General features: G+C 48.3%; 1 protein-coding gene across 4 annotated transcripts in view; it reads right to left on the bottom strand.

Moving 5' to 3' along the window:
- Positions 1-17,777, bottom strand: part of aadat (aminoadipate aminotransferase) — an 86,992-nt gene that overhangs the window by 31,167 nt on the left and 38,048 nt on the right. For 3 of the 4 annotated variants that reach the window (XM_070878081.1, XM_070878107.1, XM_070878090.1), the window contains exons 7-8: positions 6,960-7,025; positions 2,862-2,944 (exon numbers count right to left, since the gene is read on the bottom strand). In XM_070878081.1, coding sequence (XP_070734182.1) covers positions 2,862-2,944; positions 6,960-7,025 — 149 coding nt within the window. The remainder of the gene's footprint in view (positions 1-2,861; positions 2,945-6,959; positions 7,026-17,777) is intronic. The other variant, XM_070878099.1, reaches the window with a different exon arrangement.

The following is a 17,777-nucleotide window of genomic DNA, read 5'->3' as shown; positions in this document are numbered from 1 at the left end:
GCGGCCGTGCCTTCAGCCGCCTAGTCCCTAATCTCTGGATTTTCCTCCCTAAACCTCTCCGCCTCTCTCGCCTCCTTTAGGACGCTCCTTAAAACCTACCTCTTTGACCAAGCTGCCCTAATATCTCCTTATGTGGCTCGGTGTCAAATTCTGTTTGATAATCGTTCCTGTGAAGCACCTTAGGATATTTCACTATGTCAGCGTCGCTGGTTAAATGGCAGTAGTTGTTGTGTCTGACAATTGGCCCGATGCAAATTCTACCAAATTTCGAAAATATCAAAGGCACCCTTTCAAAAAGAATCTCAGTTTTCCTCCAGTCTCCATTTCTTTTGCATACCAACCGAGGTTTAAATAAATTCCTGTCTGCCCTGGAATAAAACCACTGGACCGTGGATCTCCAAAAGTTCCATGAAATCACGCGGCAGGTCGGCAGAGACAGAAACCTCCTCAGGATCCTGCGTCTCTGACTGCCCTTACACTGAGCCGACCGTTGGGAACGTGCGTCACGGGACAGCGCGTCTCTGAACACGGATTGTCGGCCTGACTCTCCATCGCAGAGAAGCCAGTGAGCGAAGATTTCCACTTCGCCCGTTCAGTGTCGCGCAGCTCCAGCCCCAGGCACAGCCAGGGTTAAGAGTGTTAAGCTGGGCAGAACGCAGTGCCGGAGCAGGCCACCGAGCTCCCATCAGGCAGCTCCACACTGTGCATTGCACGTTGGCAGCCGAGACAGTCTGCAGTGGGCTTCAGCTGTGGCTCCGTGGGTAGCACTCTCGATACCGAGTCAGAAGGCTGTGGGCTGTGAGCACATGATCCAGGCAGACACTCCCAGTGCCGGTACTGAGGGAGCGACGCACTGTCGGAGGTGCCGTCTTCAAATGAGACGTTAAACCGAGACCCGGTCTGCCCTCTCAGGTGAACGCAAAAGATACTATTTCGAAGAAGAGCTGGGGAGTTTCCCCCCAGTGTCCTGGCCAATATTCATCCCTCATGTAACACCACATATAGGGGTCGGAATTGCCCCTTTTCTTAAGCCTGTTAGCACCGTAAATCGGCGGCCATGCTGCGGAGTGCAACGGCCGCCATTATCAAAATTCCGCTCCCGAGTTAACCCGGTGGTGACCCGCTACCATCCCCTCTGCCCCCCGCTCCGCTGCTGCCGATTCGTGCAAAGTCCGTCATCACAGTGTGCACCGCTGGTCGACCATCTCCCATCCCGACGGCAAAATTCCGCTCTGAAAATCTTCAGCCTGCCTGGCGGTGCCTACTTTTCCCCGGTGGTCCAGTGAGGCTGTGGCCTTCTGCAGCCGCAGTGCGGCTTCCCTTAAAGGGGAGGGCCTACTGCCGCTGCTGCCATTATGTTTTTTTTTGTCGGTCCGACAATTGTGCCCCCCCGGGTTCGGCTGGGCTGCCAATAGGGTGCCCCTCTAGTGTGCCAGGCCGCTGGCCCGGACAAAACATTCCCTGGTGGCCCAGTGGGCCGAAGTTTGGAAATCGCGGAGGCTCGCCCCTTTAAGTGAAGGGGAGAGCTGTGGTGACGCGTCATCGTGATGACATCATCGCGGCGGTCGCTGCGCATCGCCCCCAACTTCCGCCCCTCAGGTGTTGCCACCGCCGCGTAGCCGACCCTCTCGTGTAATCACCGCCCCCATTAAGAGCGACTTCCGGATCCGAATGAAAAAAAAGAGTGGAATGTTGGTCAGGAGGCGACCTCAATCACCCTGGTGGTGAAAACACACAAAATGGGGTGGGAGCGCCCCATTCCGGGCAATTTCGGCCCCATAATCTTTATCTGATCATTATCCCATTGCTGTTTGTGGGACCTTGCTGTGCTCAAATTGGCTGCCACGTTTCCCGAGGCCGTGAAAGGCGCTATATAAATTCAAGTTATTTTTTTCCGTGTAGCGCAACTCCTGCTTCAAGGAATGCTAAGGTTTAAGGAGTTCCTACTGGCTGGCCTGGGAACACTGTGAATGTAATGAGGAATCGTCTCAAGTCAGGAGAGAGCCCATGTTCCTGCTCGTGCTCTCCACATTAAAATCCAACTGGCTCTACACTGGATCTTCCTTCGCCCCACCGCCCCCGCTGGGCAGAACACATTGCCGGAGCAGGCTGCCTCGCTCCCAGAGTGTATTCAGAGCTGAGATAGATACGAGGGGGCATAGTTTTAAGGTGGTTGGTGGAAGATTCAGAGGGGATTTGAGGGCGTGCTTCTTTGAGGGTTGTGGGGATCTGGAACTCATTGCCTGGAAGAGTGGTGGATGCAGAAACCATCACCACTTTTAAAAGGTGCTTGGATGGGCACTTAAAGTGCAGTAACCTGCAGGGTTATGGACCTAGAGCTGGTAATTGGGATTAGATTGGATGACTTGTTGGCTGGCGCAGATACGATGACTGGCGCAGGGAATCGAATACGGCCAGGGTGATCTCCTGGACTAGTTTTGATCGCCTGGATGGGTCGGAGAGGAATTTTCCCAGATTTCCTTTTCCCCAATTGGCCTGGGTTTTTTATCTGGTTTTTGCCTCTCCCAGGAGATCACATGGCTCCGGTTGGGGTGGAGTGTACAATATCTCGGTGCAAGGGGTGTTGCAGTTGTGTGGGGCGGACTGGTTGGGCCGGGTGCTCTTTACCTTTCCGCCACTGTTCATTGTTCATAGGTTTCTATGTAACCTTCAGGGCTGCTGACCGAGGGTCAGGCGGCTCTTTGTCGGCCGGCGCGGACACAATGGGCCGGAATGGCCTCCTTCTGCGCTGTAAATTTCTCTGTTTCTATCAGGCGGTGCCGCACTGCACATTACAGGTTGGCAGTCTGAAACAGGTACCTGCGATACTCTTCAATAAACAGCAAAGGCAAGACACTTACCCTGAAGACAAGATCTTGGAGAAGGAGTCTGTCCTGATTACACGCCCATCAACATCCAAAGAAAGGAAAGATGGGGCCCAAGGCTGCAAATCAAATGAAAAACACAAGAGAGACACCGTCAGTTGTTTATACAGAAGAACAATTTGAAGCTCATTCACAGCGTGACCATTGTGGGTCAGTGGGTAGCACTCTCGCCTCGGAGTCTAAGATTGTGGGTTCAAGTCCTACTCCAGAGACTGGAGCACAAAAATCTGGGCTGACACTTTCAGTGCAGTGCTGAGGGAGTGCTGCACTGTCAGGTGTGCCATTATTAAACTGAGGCCCCGTCTGCTCTCTCAAGTGGATGTAAAAGATCCCATGGCACTCAACCTGGCCAATGTTTATCCCTCAATCAACATCATTAAAACAGATGATCTGGTCATTGTCACATTGCTGTTTGTGCGCGCTTGCTGTTCGTATATTGGCTGCTGCATTTCCTACATTACAACAGTGACTACACTTCAACAGTACTTCATTGGCTGTAAAGTGCTTTGGGATGTCCTGAGGTCATGAAAGATGCTAAAGAAATGCAAGTCTGACTTTAAAATAAAGCAACCACTTTGGGATGTAAACCTCACCGTTTAATATTGGTAAACAGCACAGCGCACTGCGGGAAAGCCCTCCGCCTGCTATTTTACTAGTTTCTTTTAAATGGTGAGGAAGAGCGTTGACGTTCCGGGCCAATGACAGTTGTTTTGATGCAAAGTCATTGATCTGAAACGTTAACTCTGTTTCTCTCTCTCTCCACAGATGCTGCCTGACCGCTGAGTATTGCCCAGCATTTTCTGCTTTTATTCCAGATCTCCAGCACCCGCAATATTTTTGCTTTTGATATTTCTCTTTTAAAACGGGTTTGTGTCTTTCATAAAATAGCAGAAAGAATTTCATATCAACGCACTTATGCTTTTGTTACCGTGGCAACCACTGTGTGTCTAAATGCCGAAAGAGCGAGTTCCTTTAGTCTCCTAAACAAATCACAACGAGTTCCTGCAGGATCTGTTATTTATTTAACCCCTTGCAACCTGTATCACACCACCACTGGAGAGCCTACCTGTTGGAGTCCCAAGGGATCCCAGCATCCCTTGGGAGCACGGTATATAAGCAGGCCACCCACGAGGTACCTGCACTGTGGAGTCTTATTAAAGGAGCTAAGGTCACACTTGCTCATTGTTCACAGTACTCAGTTTCATCCTTTATTACGAGTGTATCAGGATCAACATTAACAGCCTCGCTCCGGCATTCCTGAATCTTTCTGCTCAAAATGTGGAACCGCTCAGCCTAACGGTATCTGGGAGAACGTATCAACACGCAGCTAAAATGGCAACTGGGGAAGTGTTGACTAAGTGACTGTGCATATATTCATTCAGCTCCTTCAAGCTGTTGGTTTAAATAACTCCGATGAGCTCATCAGTTGTTTCAAATATAGACGATGACGGTGAGCAGTGAGGATCAAAAAGGGAGACTTTTCTGGCTTTGATTTTTAAGATTCATTCTCGGGGTGTGGATGTCTCCAGCGAGGCCGGCATTTCGTGCCCTTCCCTAGCTGCCCTGAACTGATTGGCTGGCTGGCTCGGCCATTTCAGAGGGCAGTTACGAGTCAACCAGCTTTGTGTGGGACTGGAGTCACATATAGGCCAGACTGGGTAAGGACGGCAAGTTTCCTTCCCTAAAAGGTCATTAGTGAACCAGCTCAGTTTCTACGACAATTCACGGTCACTTTTACTGAATTTTTCTTACCAGATTTTTAAAACTGAATTCAAATTCTCAAACTGCCATGGTAGTATTTGAACTCTCGTTGTCTAAATCACTGGTAACATAACCACAAGACGTAATTTGTGTTTGTTCTCCCAGCACAAGGGTTTGTACCAATAATGGCTAGCATTTTTAAAGCAGAAATTTCAACACTTAGGCTTCTGTGTGACCAACTGCAAGATCCAACATTTCAGGAACAGTGCATACACTCAGTGGGCAGCAATACCATGTCCCTGTTTTCATAAAAGAGAGGGGCGATGCAGACTTTGCAATGAGTGAGGAGGAGTGTGAAATATTAGATAAGATAAACATAGTGAGAGAGGAAGTATTAAGGGGCTTAACAGCTTTGAAAGTGGATAAATCCCCAGGCCCGGATGAAATGTATCCCAGGCTGTAAAGAGAAACAAAAGAGGAAATAGCAGAGGCTCTGATCATAATTTTCATCAGAGCTCATCAGAGTTATTTAACCCAACAGCTCAAAGGAGCTAAATTAATATTCACAGTCACTTAGTTAACACTTCACCACTTGCCATTGTAGTTGCATTAGGACTGCTAATGTTGTACCTTTGTTTAAAAAGGGAGAAAGGGGTAGACCAGTCAGCCTAACCTTAGTGGTGGGAAAATTATTGGAAAAAATCCTGAGGGACAGGATAAATCTTCATTTGGAAAGACATGGATTAATCAACGACAGTCAGCATGGATTTGTTAAGGGAAGGTCGTGTCCGACTAACTTGATTGAATTTTTCGAGGAAGTAACCCGGAGGGTCGATGTGGGTAGTGCGTATGATGTAATGTATATGGATTTTAGCAAAGCTTTTGATAAAGTCCCACATGATAGATTGGCCATGAAAGTAAATGCCAGGGCAAAGTGGCAAGTTGGATCCAAAATTGGCTCAGAGGCAGGAAGCAAAGAGTAATGGGTGATGGATGTTTTTGTGACTGGAAGGCTGTATCCAGTGGGGTTCCACAGGGTTCAGTGCTGGGTCCCTTGCTTTTTATGGTATATATCAATGACTTGATCTTGAATGTTGGTGGTATGATTAAGAAGTTCGCAGATGACACTAAAATAGGCTGTGTGGTTGATAATGAAGAAAGCTGCAGACTGCAGGAAGATATCAATGTACTGGTCAGGTGGGTCATACAGTGGCAAATGGAATTCAATAAGTGTGAGGTAATGCACTTGGGGAAGTCTATCAAGGCAAGGGAATACACGTTAAATGGTATGACACTGAAAAGTGTAGAGAAACAAAGGAACCTTGGAGTGCAGGTCCATGAATCCCTGAAGGCAAGGTAGAGAAGGTGATTAAGAAGGCATATGGAATACTTGCCTTTATTAGTCGAGGCAAGGAGGTTATGCTTGAATTGTATAAAACACTGGTTAGGCCGCAGCTGGAGTACTATGTGCAGTTCTGGTCACCACCCTTACAGGAAAGATGTGATTGCACTGGAAAAGGTGCAGAGGAGATTTACAAGAATGTTGCCTGGGCTGCAGAATTTTGGCTATGGGGAAAGATTGGAGATGCTGGGTCTGTTTTCTTTGGATCAGAGGAGGCTGAGGGGAGACCTGATTGAGGTGTATAAAATTATGAGGGGCCTGGTCAGAGTGGATAGGAGGACCTTTTTCCTTTGGCAGAGGGGTCAACAACCAGGGGGGCACAGATTTAAAGTACTTGGGGAGGAGATGCAAAGGAGATATGAGGGAAATATCTTCACCCAGAGGTTGGTGAGGGTCTGGAACTCACTGCCTGAAAGGGTGGTAGAGGCAGAAAGCCTCACCACATTTAAAAATGGACGTAACCTACAGGGCTACGGACCAAGAGCTGGAAAATAGGATCAGTCAGGCTAGCTTTTGGTCGGTCGGCGCGGACATGGGCCGAAATGGCCTCCTTCCGTGCTGTAAATTTCTATGATTCACTGTCGCCTTTCGGTCAGAAGGTTGTGGCACCCCAGAGACTTGAGCCCAAAATCTTGGCCGACACTCAACTGCAGTACTGAGGGAGTGCAGCATTGTCAGAGATGCCGTCTTTCAGATGAGACATTAAACCAAGGCCTCGTATGCCCTCTCAGGTGGGTGTAAAAGATCCCATGGCACTATTTTGAAGAAGAGCAGGGGAGTTATGCCCTGGTGTCCTGCCCAATATTTATCCCTCAATCAACATCTCATTGCTGTTTATGGGAACTTGCTATGTGCAATTGGCTGCCGTGTTTCCCACATTACAACACTGACTACACTTCAAAAGAACTTCATTGGCTATAAATTCCCTTGGGATGTCCTGAGCGCAACAGAAATGCAAGTCTTTCTTTTACCTTTTCAAACTGCATAAAGTAATAAGGATCATCCTCAATTATCAGTAAATCGTATTGTCTGGCAATCTGCAAAAACAAAAGTACACATTGAATTTATACATGGAACGTTTTTCCTCGTGTCTTCATTTCCAGGTGTGAATCATTCCTCTGTTTTGTGACAGTTTCTGGTGTGGAAATGCCAACAGCAAAGGAGTGAGTTTTCACACTGGAGCGAGCGGCCAAAGTGGCCTAAAAAGGCATCAAGGTGTCTTCAACATGGAGTTTGCAGCATTCCTGCAGAACGCGGGGAAAACTGAAAGGGATAATGCTAACCATAGGTACGTCAAGGTAGCCCCGTGAGCAAAGGGATCGCTCAGTTAGCATCTTGGTTCCCATTGGTCAATGGAACTCAAAACACCGAGGGGTATCGAGGATGAGTGAAGGATTGATGTTTGATGACCACAAGAGTCAGCACCCAGAGGCATTACTCTTCTGGGGCAGAAATCTCATTCTACCCGGGTCCGTACAGAGTGTGTACGTACCCGGGAAGGCATCGCAAAAGCCGGTTTTCGCCGCACAATGCGCATGCACCGAAAACTGGCTTTTCCGATCTGTCAAGCTCTCCGTATCCCCACAGCCAGGACATTGGCATGGGCAAGATTGCGGTATTTACCCATCTCTTGCTCAGCAAATGTCCAGAAAACTCTTGCGCCTGGTAAAAGCAGGCACATAGCTTACTTTTATCTGCGTAAGAGTTTTAAAACATAATGAAAACATATAAAAATAAAATTTAACAACAAATTTTTATGTTAAAAACCCTGTCCACAAAGGTAAGTTTCTTTTTAACCCTAATTACAAAACTTTATTAAAAATTCGGAAAAAGATATATATTTTTTAAGACATTTATTAACTTTAATTTCAATTAATTTTAATTATGTGAGGTGTGTTTTTTATTTTTTTATTATAGTGTTTAGTGTGTTTTTTCCCCTCATTAATAACACTGAGAACTCGTAGATACGGAGTTCTCATTGCTATTAAAGAGAATGCTGTGGAATACTTTACCTGATTGGCTGAGCAGTCACACGTGACTGCACCTTCTGCGTGGGAACCTGGAGGACGGGAGGATGGGAGCGCGATTTGCAGCGCGGGAAGAGAAGGCCTCCCCACCGGAATCCGGTCGGAGGCAGTCGTCCGAAAGAAGCCTTGACCGGGATTTCAGGGCCATTATCTTATCCTGTAACCTTGCTGTTACTGTGGCCAAAGTGAAAGGAATCCTCAAAAATAGTCCCAATGGCCTGATTCTTACCTAGATCGTCTTACTGTCATATTTATAGCCCGACGAATAGTCCTGCGGTTAATGAGAAAATTTGATCCATTTCTTCAGAAATGAAGAATTTATTGCTAAGCGCTTCACATGTGCAACTACATTAAACCCTAACCCCAAGGTATCGCCAAATAAGGGAATCCCTGCCACAAACATAGGAAGCGGCTGAATTGAAAATCGAAGCAATTATGGCTTAGGTGCCCGCCACAAACTCTGTACTCTCACCACCGATTTCCCCCTTCCTGTCCATTGTCTCAGGCTGAACCAGGCTTTGCAACCCTGGAGTCGTCTACTTCCACCTCCGTAACATCGCCCCCCCCCCCCCCAGCCTCAGCCCACTACCGCTGAAAACCTCCTCCGTATCCTCGACGAGTGCAATGCTCTCCTCGGTTGGCTCCCATCCTCCATAAACCTCAGCTCATCCAAATCTCTGCTGCCCACATCCTATCCCTGCTCACCAATCTCTCATTGTCCTTGCTGGTCTACATTGGCTCCCGGCCTCATAAGGTCTCCAAATTTAAAATTCTCGTCCTGGTGTTTAAAACACTTCATGGCATCACCCGCCCGATCTCTGCAATTGCCTGCAGTCCAGAACCCCTCTCCCAAGCTCGCTGTTTCTGACTCAGTCCTTTTGTGCATATTTCTCTCCCTTCGCCCCATCCTTGGAGGCTAGGCCTTCAACCAGCTAGGCCCCGCACTCTGGAATTTCGTTCTAAAACCTCTCCGCCTCTTCCTTCAAACCTCCTTAAGGCCCATTCCATCTTTTGTCTTGCTGTCGATTTTTGTCCGATTCGGTTGGAATGTTGTTCTACATTAAAAAGGTGCGCAACAATGCAAGTTGTTGAATTTGCTTTGTTAATACAACATATAAAAGATTGGGCTGGATTTTCTGGTCCTTTGCGCTCCGTGTCTCGCCCCAGGAGCGGTATGAAAGGCGGCGCTCAGGTCTCCCGCGCCCCGTCGCGAACCTCCGGGCGGGTTTAGCGACGGTGCTGAGCAGTACCGCCGGGAAGAGCCGTGCCCGGGTGTGCTACACCTCTGGTTGTGACACCGGCTGTAGTTGGGACTTTTGCCCGACCCGTCGGCCCAGAAATACGCCCGCAATGACTGCCTGGGAAATCATTGCGGTCCAACATAGCCGGCGGTGCAGAGTAAGGTAAAATACTCCGAAGGTAAGTGTTTGTTCTTTTAATTGTTTTAATGAGTTGTGTTGTGGTGGCGGGGGCAATGTTTTGGGAATGTTTTTGTGTTTTTATTTTAGAAGCTCCCCGCCCCTCCCCGGCCTCTCGGAGCGCACACAGCCCGGCAGTTTAGTTCGCGAGTTTCCCATCCTTACCCCACGAAAAGTGTACAACGCCTCCCTTCGCGCTGTGCCCTCTGACACAGGACCCAGATGCCGAAACTTAATACTAAAGCTCAAACTATCCCAGGCGGGTAACTTCCCCGCCCCGTCTCCCTTTTCGCCCCGAAAACCGAAAAGCCTCAAATCCAGCCCAATATTATTGACATAGAAGTAAATCCAGTTGCATGGAATGTGAAAGGAGGGAAAAGATCAGCATAGTCAGGAAAGGAATATAGAGAGAGAAAGGTGGAGAGAGGATCAAGAGCTCCATCAGATGGAGCTAGGCAGATAATTCAAGTAATTTGAGTAAAATATAAACTTGTAGTAAGTAAACTTGTAATAAGTAAGGGCATCTGATGCTCAGTTACCCGAGTGAACAATCTTTACAACCTCAGTCATTAATTCCATCAAATATCTACCTCAGTGCCTGCACACTCTTACTGTTTAACATGAAGAGTTAGTGAAGAATTGTTAGTTCATGATTTCATGGTCTGACTTCTTTGCTGATTACTTAACAAGAAGAGATGAACTCTTTCACCCAACAGCTTATATGTATCTTAAAAGGGGTTAGTGTGGTCAGGACTGGTTGAAGAGCCAAATTCAAGGATTTAGGGGCAAAATTGCCCTGTGCCCCATTTGGAGGCAGCAGCCTTCTGGACATTTATCGCCTGGACTGGAAGTTCCGCCTCGGTGCAGAATTTGCCCCTTCCGCCCCTCAACAGAGGCGCAGCGCTATTGGAGGTGTAATGGAGTGTGGGGCTGCAGGACGCCGGCCCAGTCGAGGCCAGGGAAACCACTGTCGGGCCGACAAAAGAGTCGGCTAACAGAAAAATATGGCGGCTCACGGCACAAACGGCCCCCCTCTTAAGGGCCGATCCGTGAAGCTGCCGGTGACATTGGCCGGCACCATCCTCACCGCCCGCGGGGCGCAAAGGGACCGGCGCTCGACGCAAGTGGCGGAGGGGGCGCGACCAGCACAGCGCCCCCACTCCCCCCCCCAAACCTCCGGGGCAAATTCCCCAGAGACGCTATCGACCCCTTCCCCTGGGCGATAACCTCGTTGTGCCCCATTAGCACCCCCAGAGGCGCTAGTGGGGCTATAAAAAAGGGCAACTTTTCCCCCTTAGTACATAGAAACATAGAAAATAGGTGCAGGAGTCGGCCATTTGGCCCTTCGAGCCTGCACCACCATTCAATATGATCATGGCTGATCATGCAACTTCAGTACCCCATTCCTGCTGTCTCTAGACAGGGGACGGTGAATTTCCTGACAATTCTTTGATGAGGAGTTGAATTGAAAGAGCTAAGGTGTCAGGGAAACACTTTGGTGAAGATCCCTTGCAAGGTTCACCATTAGGGAATTGATCCCAATTAGGGAACTGATGACAGCATCTTGCTTATTGGATATTCCATTCACGTGTGAATCTCAAATCTGATTATTGTTGAGATATTGATCTAGAAGTGACTCTTTTGATATTAGTGGACAATACTTTGAGGCGGTGCATTCCAGATCACCACAACTCGCTGCATAAAAAAATTCTCCTCGTCGCGACCCCCGTTCTTTTGCCAATTATCTTAAATCGTTGCCAAGTGGTTATCGACCATCCTGCCAGTGCAAACAGTTTCTTTCCATCTACTCGATTAAAACTCTTTGCTTTTCTTTGTAAGGCTTTCTGGTACTGAACACACAAGGTGTCACAAAGTTCAGTCCACAAATACAAGTGTTTTTGATCAATGGAAACCTTGATGAGCAGTATCAGCTGAATGGAAATAAGCCATTATTTCCAGGAGATTAGAAAGATTTGGGGACAAGGGAAAACTGAAGCCATGAGCACAAAAGAGATAGATTTTTTTTTGAAGATGATGATTTTTAATATAAGGATAGAAAAGGAAAAACTGATTTTGGGGAGAGAGCTGCAGAAGGCATGAAAGACTGCGTAAGAGAATTTGAATCGGACACCAAATATGGTTGCCTTTAATTGTCTTCAACCAAGTCCAAACACACTCAATGTCCTTAAGCAGCAGTAATGCAGAAGTAGCACCCCACCTTTCCCCTGGGTGGAGACGCAGAGAGGATATTGCCACTCATAGGGGAAACTAAAACTAGGGGACATAGTCTCAGATTCTGGGGAGGTCCCAGCAGATTGGAAAACTACAAATGTAATGCCCTTATTTCAAAAAGGAGGCAGACAAAAAGCAGGAAACTATAGACCAGTTAGCCCAACATCTGTGGTTGGGAAAATGTTGGGAGTCCATTATTAAAGAAGCAGTAGCAGGACATTTGGAAAAGCAAAATTCGGTCAGGCAGAGTCAGCATGGATTTATAAAGCGGAAGTCATGTTTGACAAATTTTCTGGAATTCTTTGAGGATGTAACAAACAGGGTGGATAAAGAGGAACCAGTGGATGTGATGTATTTGGACTTCCAGAAGGCATTTGACAAGGTGCCACATAAAAGGTTACTGCACAAGATAAAAGTTCACGGAGTTGGGGGTAATATATTAGCATGGATAAAGGATTGGCTAACTAACAGAAAACAGAGAGTCGGGATTATGGTTAATTCTCGGCAACCAGTAACTAGTGGGGTGCCGCAGGGATCAGTGCTGGGTTCACAACTATTTATAATCTATATTAACGACTTGAAAGAAGGGACTGAGTGTAACGTAGCCAAGTTTGCTGATGATACAAAGATGGGAGGAAAAGCAATGTGTGAGGAGGACACAAAAAATCTACAAAAGGACATAGACGGGCTAAGTGAGTGGGCAAAAATTTGGCAGATGGAGTATAATGTTGGAAAGTGTGAGGTCCTGCACTTTGGCAGAAAAAAAATCAAAGAGCAAGTTATTATTTAAATGGAGAAAGATTGCAAAGTGCTGCAGTACAGCGGGACCTGGGGGTATTTCTGCTTGAAACACAAAAGGATAGAATGCAGGTACAGCAAGTGATCAGGAAGGCTATTGGAATCTTGGCCTTTATTGCAAAGGGTGTTATGTATGCAACCCTATGTAACCTGCACACTACCGCCAGCAGAGGAAGTGCCCTTGTTGGAGTCCGAAAGGATCCCAGCATCCCTTGGGAGCACTGTATATAAGCAGGCCTCCCATGCTGTACCAGTACTCTGGCGTTAGTCTCTTTATTCTAAGGTCACACGTACGCATGTCTACAGCACTCAGTTACACTGCTTTATTCAAGACATAATAACTGGCGACAAGATAATGAACCGTCACGCAAAAATGCATAGAACTGTTGGCATCCTAGAGAAATTCTCAGAAGGGGACGATTGGGAGGTCTTTGTGGAGTAGCTCAACCAATACTTCGTGGCCAGCGAGCTCGAAGGGAGTGTGAACGCCGCCAAACAAAGGGCGATCCTCCTCACCGTCTGCGGGGCAACAATCTATGGGCTTAAGAATCTACTTGCTCCAGTGAAACCAACAACAAAATTGTATGAAGAACTGTGTTCGCTGGTCCGGGAGCACCTAAATCTGAAGGATAGCGTTCTGATGGCAAGGTATCGCTCTTACACATGTCTGAAGGCCAGGAAGTGGCGAGCTAAGGTGCCTTGCAGGACATTGCTAATTCGATGGATTCCGGGAGCAAATGCTAAGAGACTTTTTTGGCATTGGCCAAGAGGTTATCCTTCACAAACTATTGACTGTTGAAACACCGAACCTGAGCAAAGCCATAACGATAGCCCAGGCATTTATGCCCACCAGCGATAACACCAAACAAATTTTGCAGCATAAAGATGTTTCGGCAAGTACTGTACATAAAGTAACGTCGTTTTCAGGCAGGAATGCATATGGCAAAACGTACATGCCTGCAGCTGCATGACCTCAGATGACCCAGAGTCCGCCATCAAGCATTAATACAAAGCATCTTGTTGGCGCTGCGGAGGTGATCATCGAGCCCATCAATGCCGCTTCAAACACTATGCGTGCAAGGGCTGTGGAACAATGGGACACCTCCAGCGAATTTGCAGATGAGCTGCAAACCCTGCAAACCACCACTTTGCAGAGGAAGACTGATCCATGGCAGATAAAACTGAACTAGAGACTCAAACTGAGGAGGCAGAAGTGTACGGGGTACACACCTTCGTCACGAAATGTCCACCGATCATGTTAAATGTTGAACTGAACGGAATTCTAGTATCCATGGAATTGGACACGGGTGCGAGTCAGTCCATCATGAGCAAAAAGGCCTTCGACAGGCTGTGGTGCAACAAGGCACACAGGCCCAAGCTGAGCCCTATTCATACCAAGCTGAGAACTTACATTAAAGAGCTGATCCCTGTAATTGGCAGCGCAGCAGTAAAAGTCTCCTATGATGGAGCAGTGCACAAACTCCCACTATGGATTGTACCAGGAGATGGCCCCACATTGTTCAGCAGAAGCTGGCTGGGAAAAATCCGCTGGAACTGAGACGACATCCGAGTGCTTTCGTCCGTCGATGACGCCTCATGTGCCCAGATTCTGAGCAAATTTCCGCCATTGTTTGAGCCAGGCATTGGAAGTTTCTCGGGGGCGAAGGTGCAGATCCACTTGATTCCCAGTACATGACCCATCCACCACAAGGCACGCGCGGTGCCATATATGATGAGAGAGAAAGTGGAGATCGAGCTAGACAGCGAGAAAGCATCATCGCGCCATGTTCAACCAGTAGGCCTGTCCGATTGTTCCGGTTCTCAAGGGCGATGGCATGGTCAGAATTTGTGGGGACTATAAAATAATGATTAACCATTTTTCGCTGCAGGACCAGTACCCGCTACCCAAGGCAGACACTGGCAGGAGGGAAGACGTTCACCAAGTTGGAACTGACCTCGGCCTACATAACGCAGGAGCTGGCGGAATCTTCGAAAGGCCTCACCTGCATCAACACGCACAAAGGTCTGTTCATCTACAATAGATGCCCGTTTGGGATTCGATCGGCCACGGCTATTTCTCAAAGGAACTTGGAGAGTCTGCTAAAGTCGGTTCCGCGCATCGTGCTTTTCCAGGACAACATATTGATCTCAGGTCGGGACACCATCGAACACTTGCAGAACCTGGAAGAGGTTCTAAGTCGGCTAGATCATGTGGGACTCAGGTTGAAATGCTCGAAGTGTGTTTTCCTGGCGCCAGAGACCGTGTTCTTCGGGAGAATTGCGGCAGGCGGCATCAGGCCCACCAACGCCAAAATGGAGGACATCAAGAAAGCACCGAGACCACAGAACTTGACAGAGCTGCGGTCATTCCTGGGACTCCTCAATTATTTTGGTTATTTCCTACCCGGGTTAAGCACCTTGCTAGAACCTCTACACATGTTGCTACGTAAGGGAAGTGATTGGGTATGGGGGAAATCACAAGAGACAGCTTTTGAGAAAGCCCAAAATCTGTTATGTTCCAACAAACTGCTTGTCCCGTATAATCCTTGTAAACATTTAGTGCTAGCTTGCGATGCGTCTTCGTACGGGGTCGGATGTGTGTTACAACAAGCAAACGAATCGGGAACATTGCAACCGGTCGCTTATGCATCCAGGAGCTTGTCCGAAAGGGCCGACAGCATGATTGAAAAAGCAACTCTGGTGTGCGTTTACTGGGTTAAAAAAAATGCATCAATATCTGCCTGGGCTTAAGTTCGAGTTAGAAACTGACCATAAGCCGCTCATAGCGCTATTCTCAGAGAGCAAAGAGATAAATACCAATGCCACTGCCCGCATCCAAAGATGGGCGCTCACGCTGTCTGTATATAACTATGTAATTCGCCACAGGCCAGGCAGAGAGAACTGCGCTGATGCTCTCAGTCGGCTATCATTGCCCACCACCGGGGTGGAAATGGCACAGCCTGCAGACTTGCTCTTGGTGATGCATGCATTTGAAAACAAAAAGTCACCCGTTACGGCCCGCCAGATCAGTACCCACCCACGCCAGGATCCTTTACTGTCCCTTGTAAAAAACTGTGTCCTCCATGGGAGCTGATCCAGCAACCCAGCGGAGATGCATGAAGAGATCAAGCCGTTCCAGCGGTGCAAAGACGAAATATCCATACAGGCGGACTGTCTTTTATAGGGTAATCGCATGGTATTGCCTAAGAAAGGCAGGGAAATGTTTATGCGCGGCCTACACAGTACCCACCCACGCATAGTAATGATGAAAGCTATAGCCAGATCCCATGTGTGGTGGCCTGGCATCGACTCAGATTTGAGGTATTGCATGCGCCAATGTAACACTTGCTCTCAACTGAGCAATGCACCCAGGGAGGCACCGCTAATTTTGTGGTCATGGCCCTCCAAACCGTGGTCTAGGATCCACGTTGACTTTGCGGGCTCGTTTCTAGGCAAAATGTTTTTGGTTGTTGCGGATGCTTATTCAAAATGGATTGGGTGTGTAATAATGTCTGTAAGCACGTCCACTGCCACCATCGAAAGTCTACGAGCCATATTTGCCACGCACAGCCTGCCTGATGTCCTTGTCAGCGACAATAGGCTGTGCTTCACCAGCGCTGAATTCAAGGAATTCATGACCCGCAATGGGATCAAACATGTCACATGTGCCCCGTTCAAGCCCGCAGCTAACGGCCAGGCAGAACGGGCAGTCCAAACCATCAAGCAAAGCTTGAAATGCGTGTCGAAAGGCTCCCTGCAGACCCGCCTGTCCCGAGTCCTGCTCAGCTACCGCACAAGACCCCACTCGGTCACCGGGGTTCCCCCAGCCGAGCTGCTCATGAAAAGGGCGCTCAAAACAAGGCTCTCTCTAGTCCACCCTGATCTCCATGATCACGTCGAGGGCAGACTGCATCAACAAAACATGCACCATGATCGCGCAAATTTGTCATGCGATACTGAAGTCAATGACCCCGTATTTGTACTCAACTAGGGACATGGTCCCAAATGGCTTGCTGGCACTGTCATAGCCAAAGAAGGGAGTAGAGTGTTTCAGGTCAAACTCACAAATGGACTTACTTGCAGAAAGCATTTGGACCAAACCAAACTGTGATTCACAGACTGCCACCAGCAACCTGAAGATGACACCACCAACTTCAACGCCTCGACACACACACAAGTGGCAACCGACATCACGGTTGACCACGAAGCTGAACTCATCATCCCCAGCAGCCCAGCAAGGCCAACTGCGCAGCAGCCCAGCGAAGGCCCAACCAACTCACCTGCACCTGCATTTGTACCGAGACGATCGACTAGAGAGCGGAAAGCTCCAGATCGTCTCACCCTGTAAATAACTGTACTACTGACTTTGGGAGGGAGTGATGTTATGTGTGCAACCCTATGTAACCTGCACACTACTGCCACCAGAGGGCATATCTGTTGCAGTCCCAAGCGATCCCAGCATCCCTTGGGAGCACTGTATATAAGCAGGCCTCCCATGCCATACCAGTACCTGGGGGAACTTGTGCATGAAACACAAAAGGTTAGTATGCAGGTACAGCAAGTGATCAGGAAGGCCAATGGAATCTTGGCCTTTAATGCAAAGGGGATGAAGTATAAAAGCAGGTAAGTCTTGCTACAGTTATACAGGGTATTGGTGAGGCCACACCTGAAATACTGCGTGCAGTTTTGGTTTCTATATTTATAAAAGGATATACTTGCTTTGGAGGCAGTTCAGAGAAGGTTCACTAGGTTGATTCCGGGGATGAGGGGGTTGACTTATGAGAAAAGGTTGAGTAGGTTGGGCCTCTACTCATTGGAATTCAGAAGAATGAGAGGTGATCTTATCGAAACATGTAAGATTATGAGGGGGCTTGACAAGGTGGATGCAGAGAGGATGTTTTCACTGATGGGGGAGACTAGAGCTAGAGGATATGATCTTAGAATAAGGGGCCACCCATTTAATACAGACTGCTGATTCACAACCGACCCTCCGATCCCCTCCCCCGCTAACCCTGACTGCCAATTCACGACCCACCTCCCCCGCTATCCCTGACTGTTGATTCACAACCCCCCCCCGGCCCCCTCCCCCGCGAACCCTGACTGCCGACCACCCACCCCCGCTCCCGCTATCCCTGACTGTTGATTCACCCTGCCACCCGCCACGATCCCTCCTCCGGACCGATCGCTTGAATCTGCAGGTCTACCCACCCACAGCCAGCCAGCCTCTCAATCTGGCTGGCAGTGGGGAGGAATCAGAGGCCTCACATGCAAGTCAGGCCCTGCCGTTAAAGTCGGCCTCCTGGATTTCTCGCCT

The sequence above is a fragment of the Pristiophorus japonicus genome, chromosome 1 (genome assembly GCF_044704955.1).
Source record: "Pristiophorus japonicus isolate sPriJap1 chromosome 1, sPriJap1.hap1, whole genome shotgun sequence".
Taxonomy (NCBI): Eukaryota; Metazoa; Chordata; class Chondrichthyes; family Pristiophoridae; genus Pristiophorus; species Pristiophorus japonicus.
Note: the sequence above shows the minus strand (reverse complement) of the source record. Positions and strands in the feature narration are given on the sequence as shown.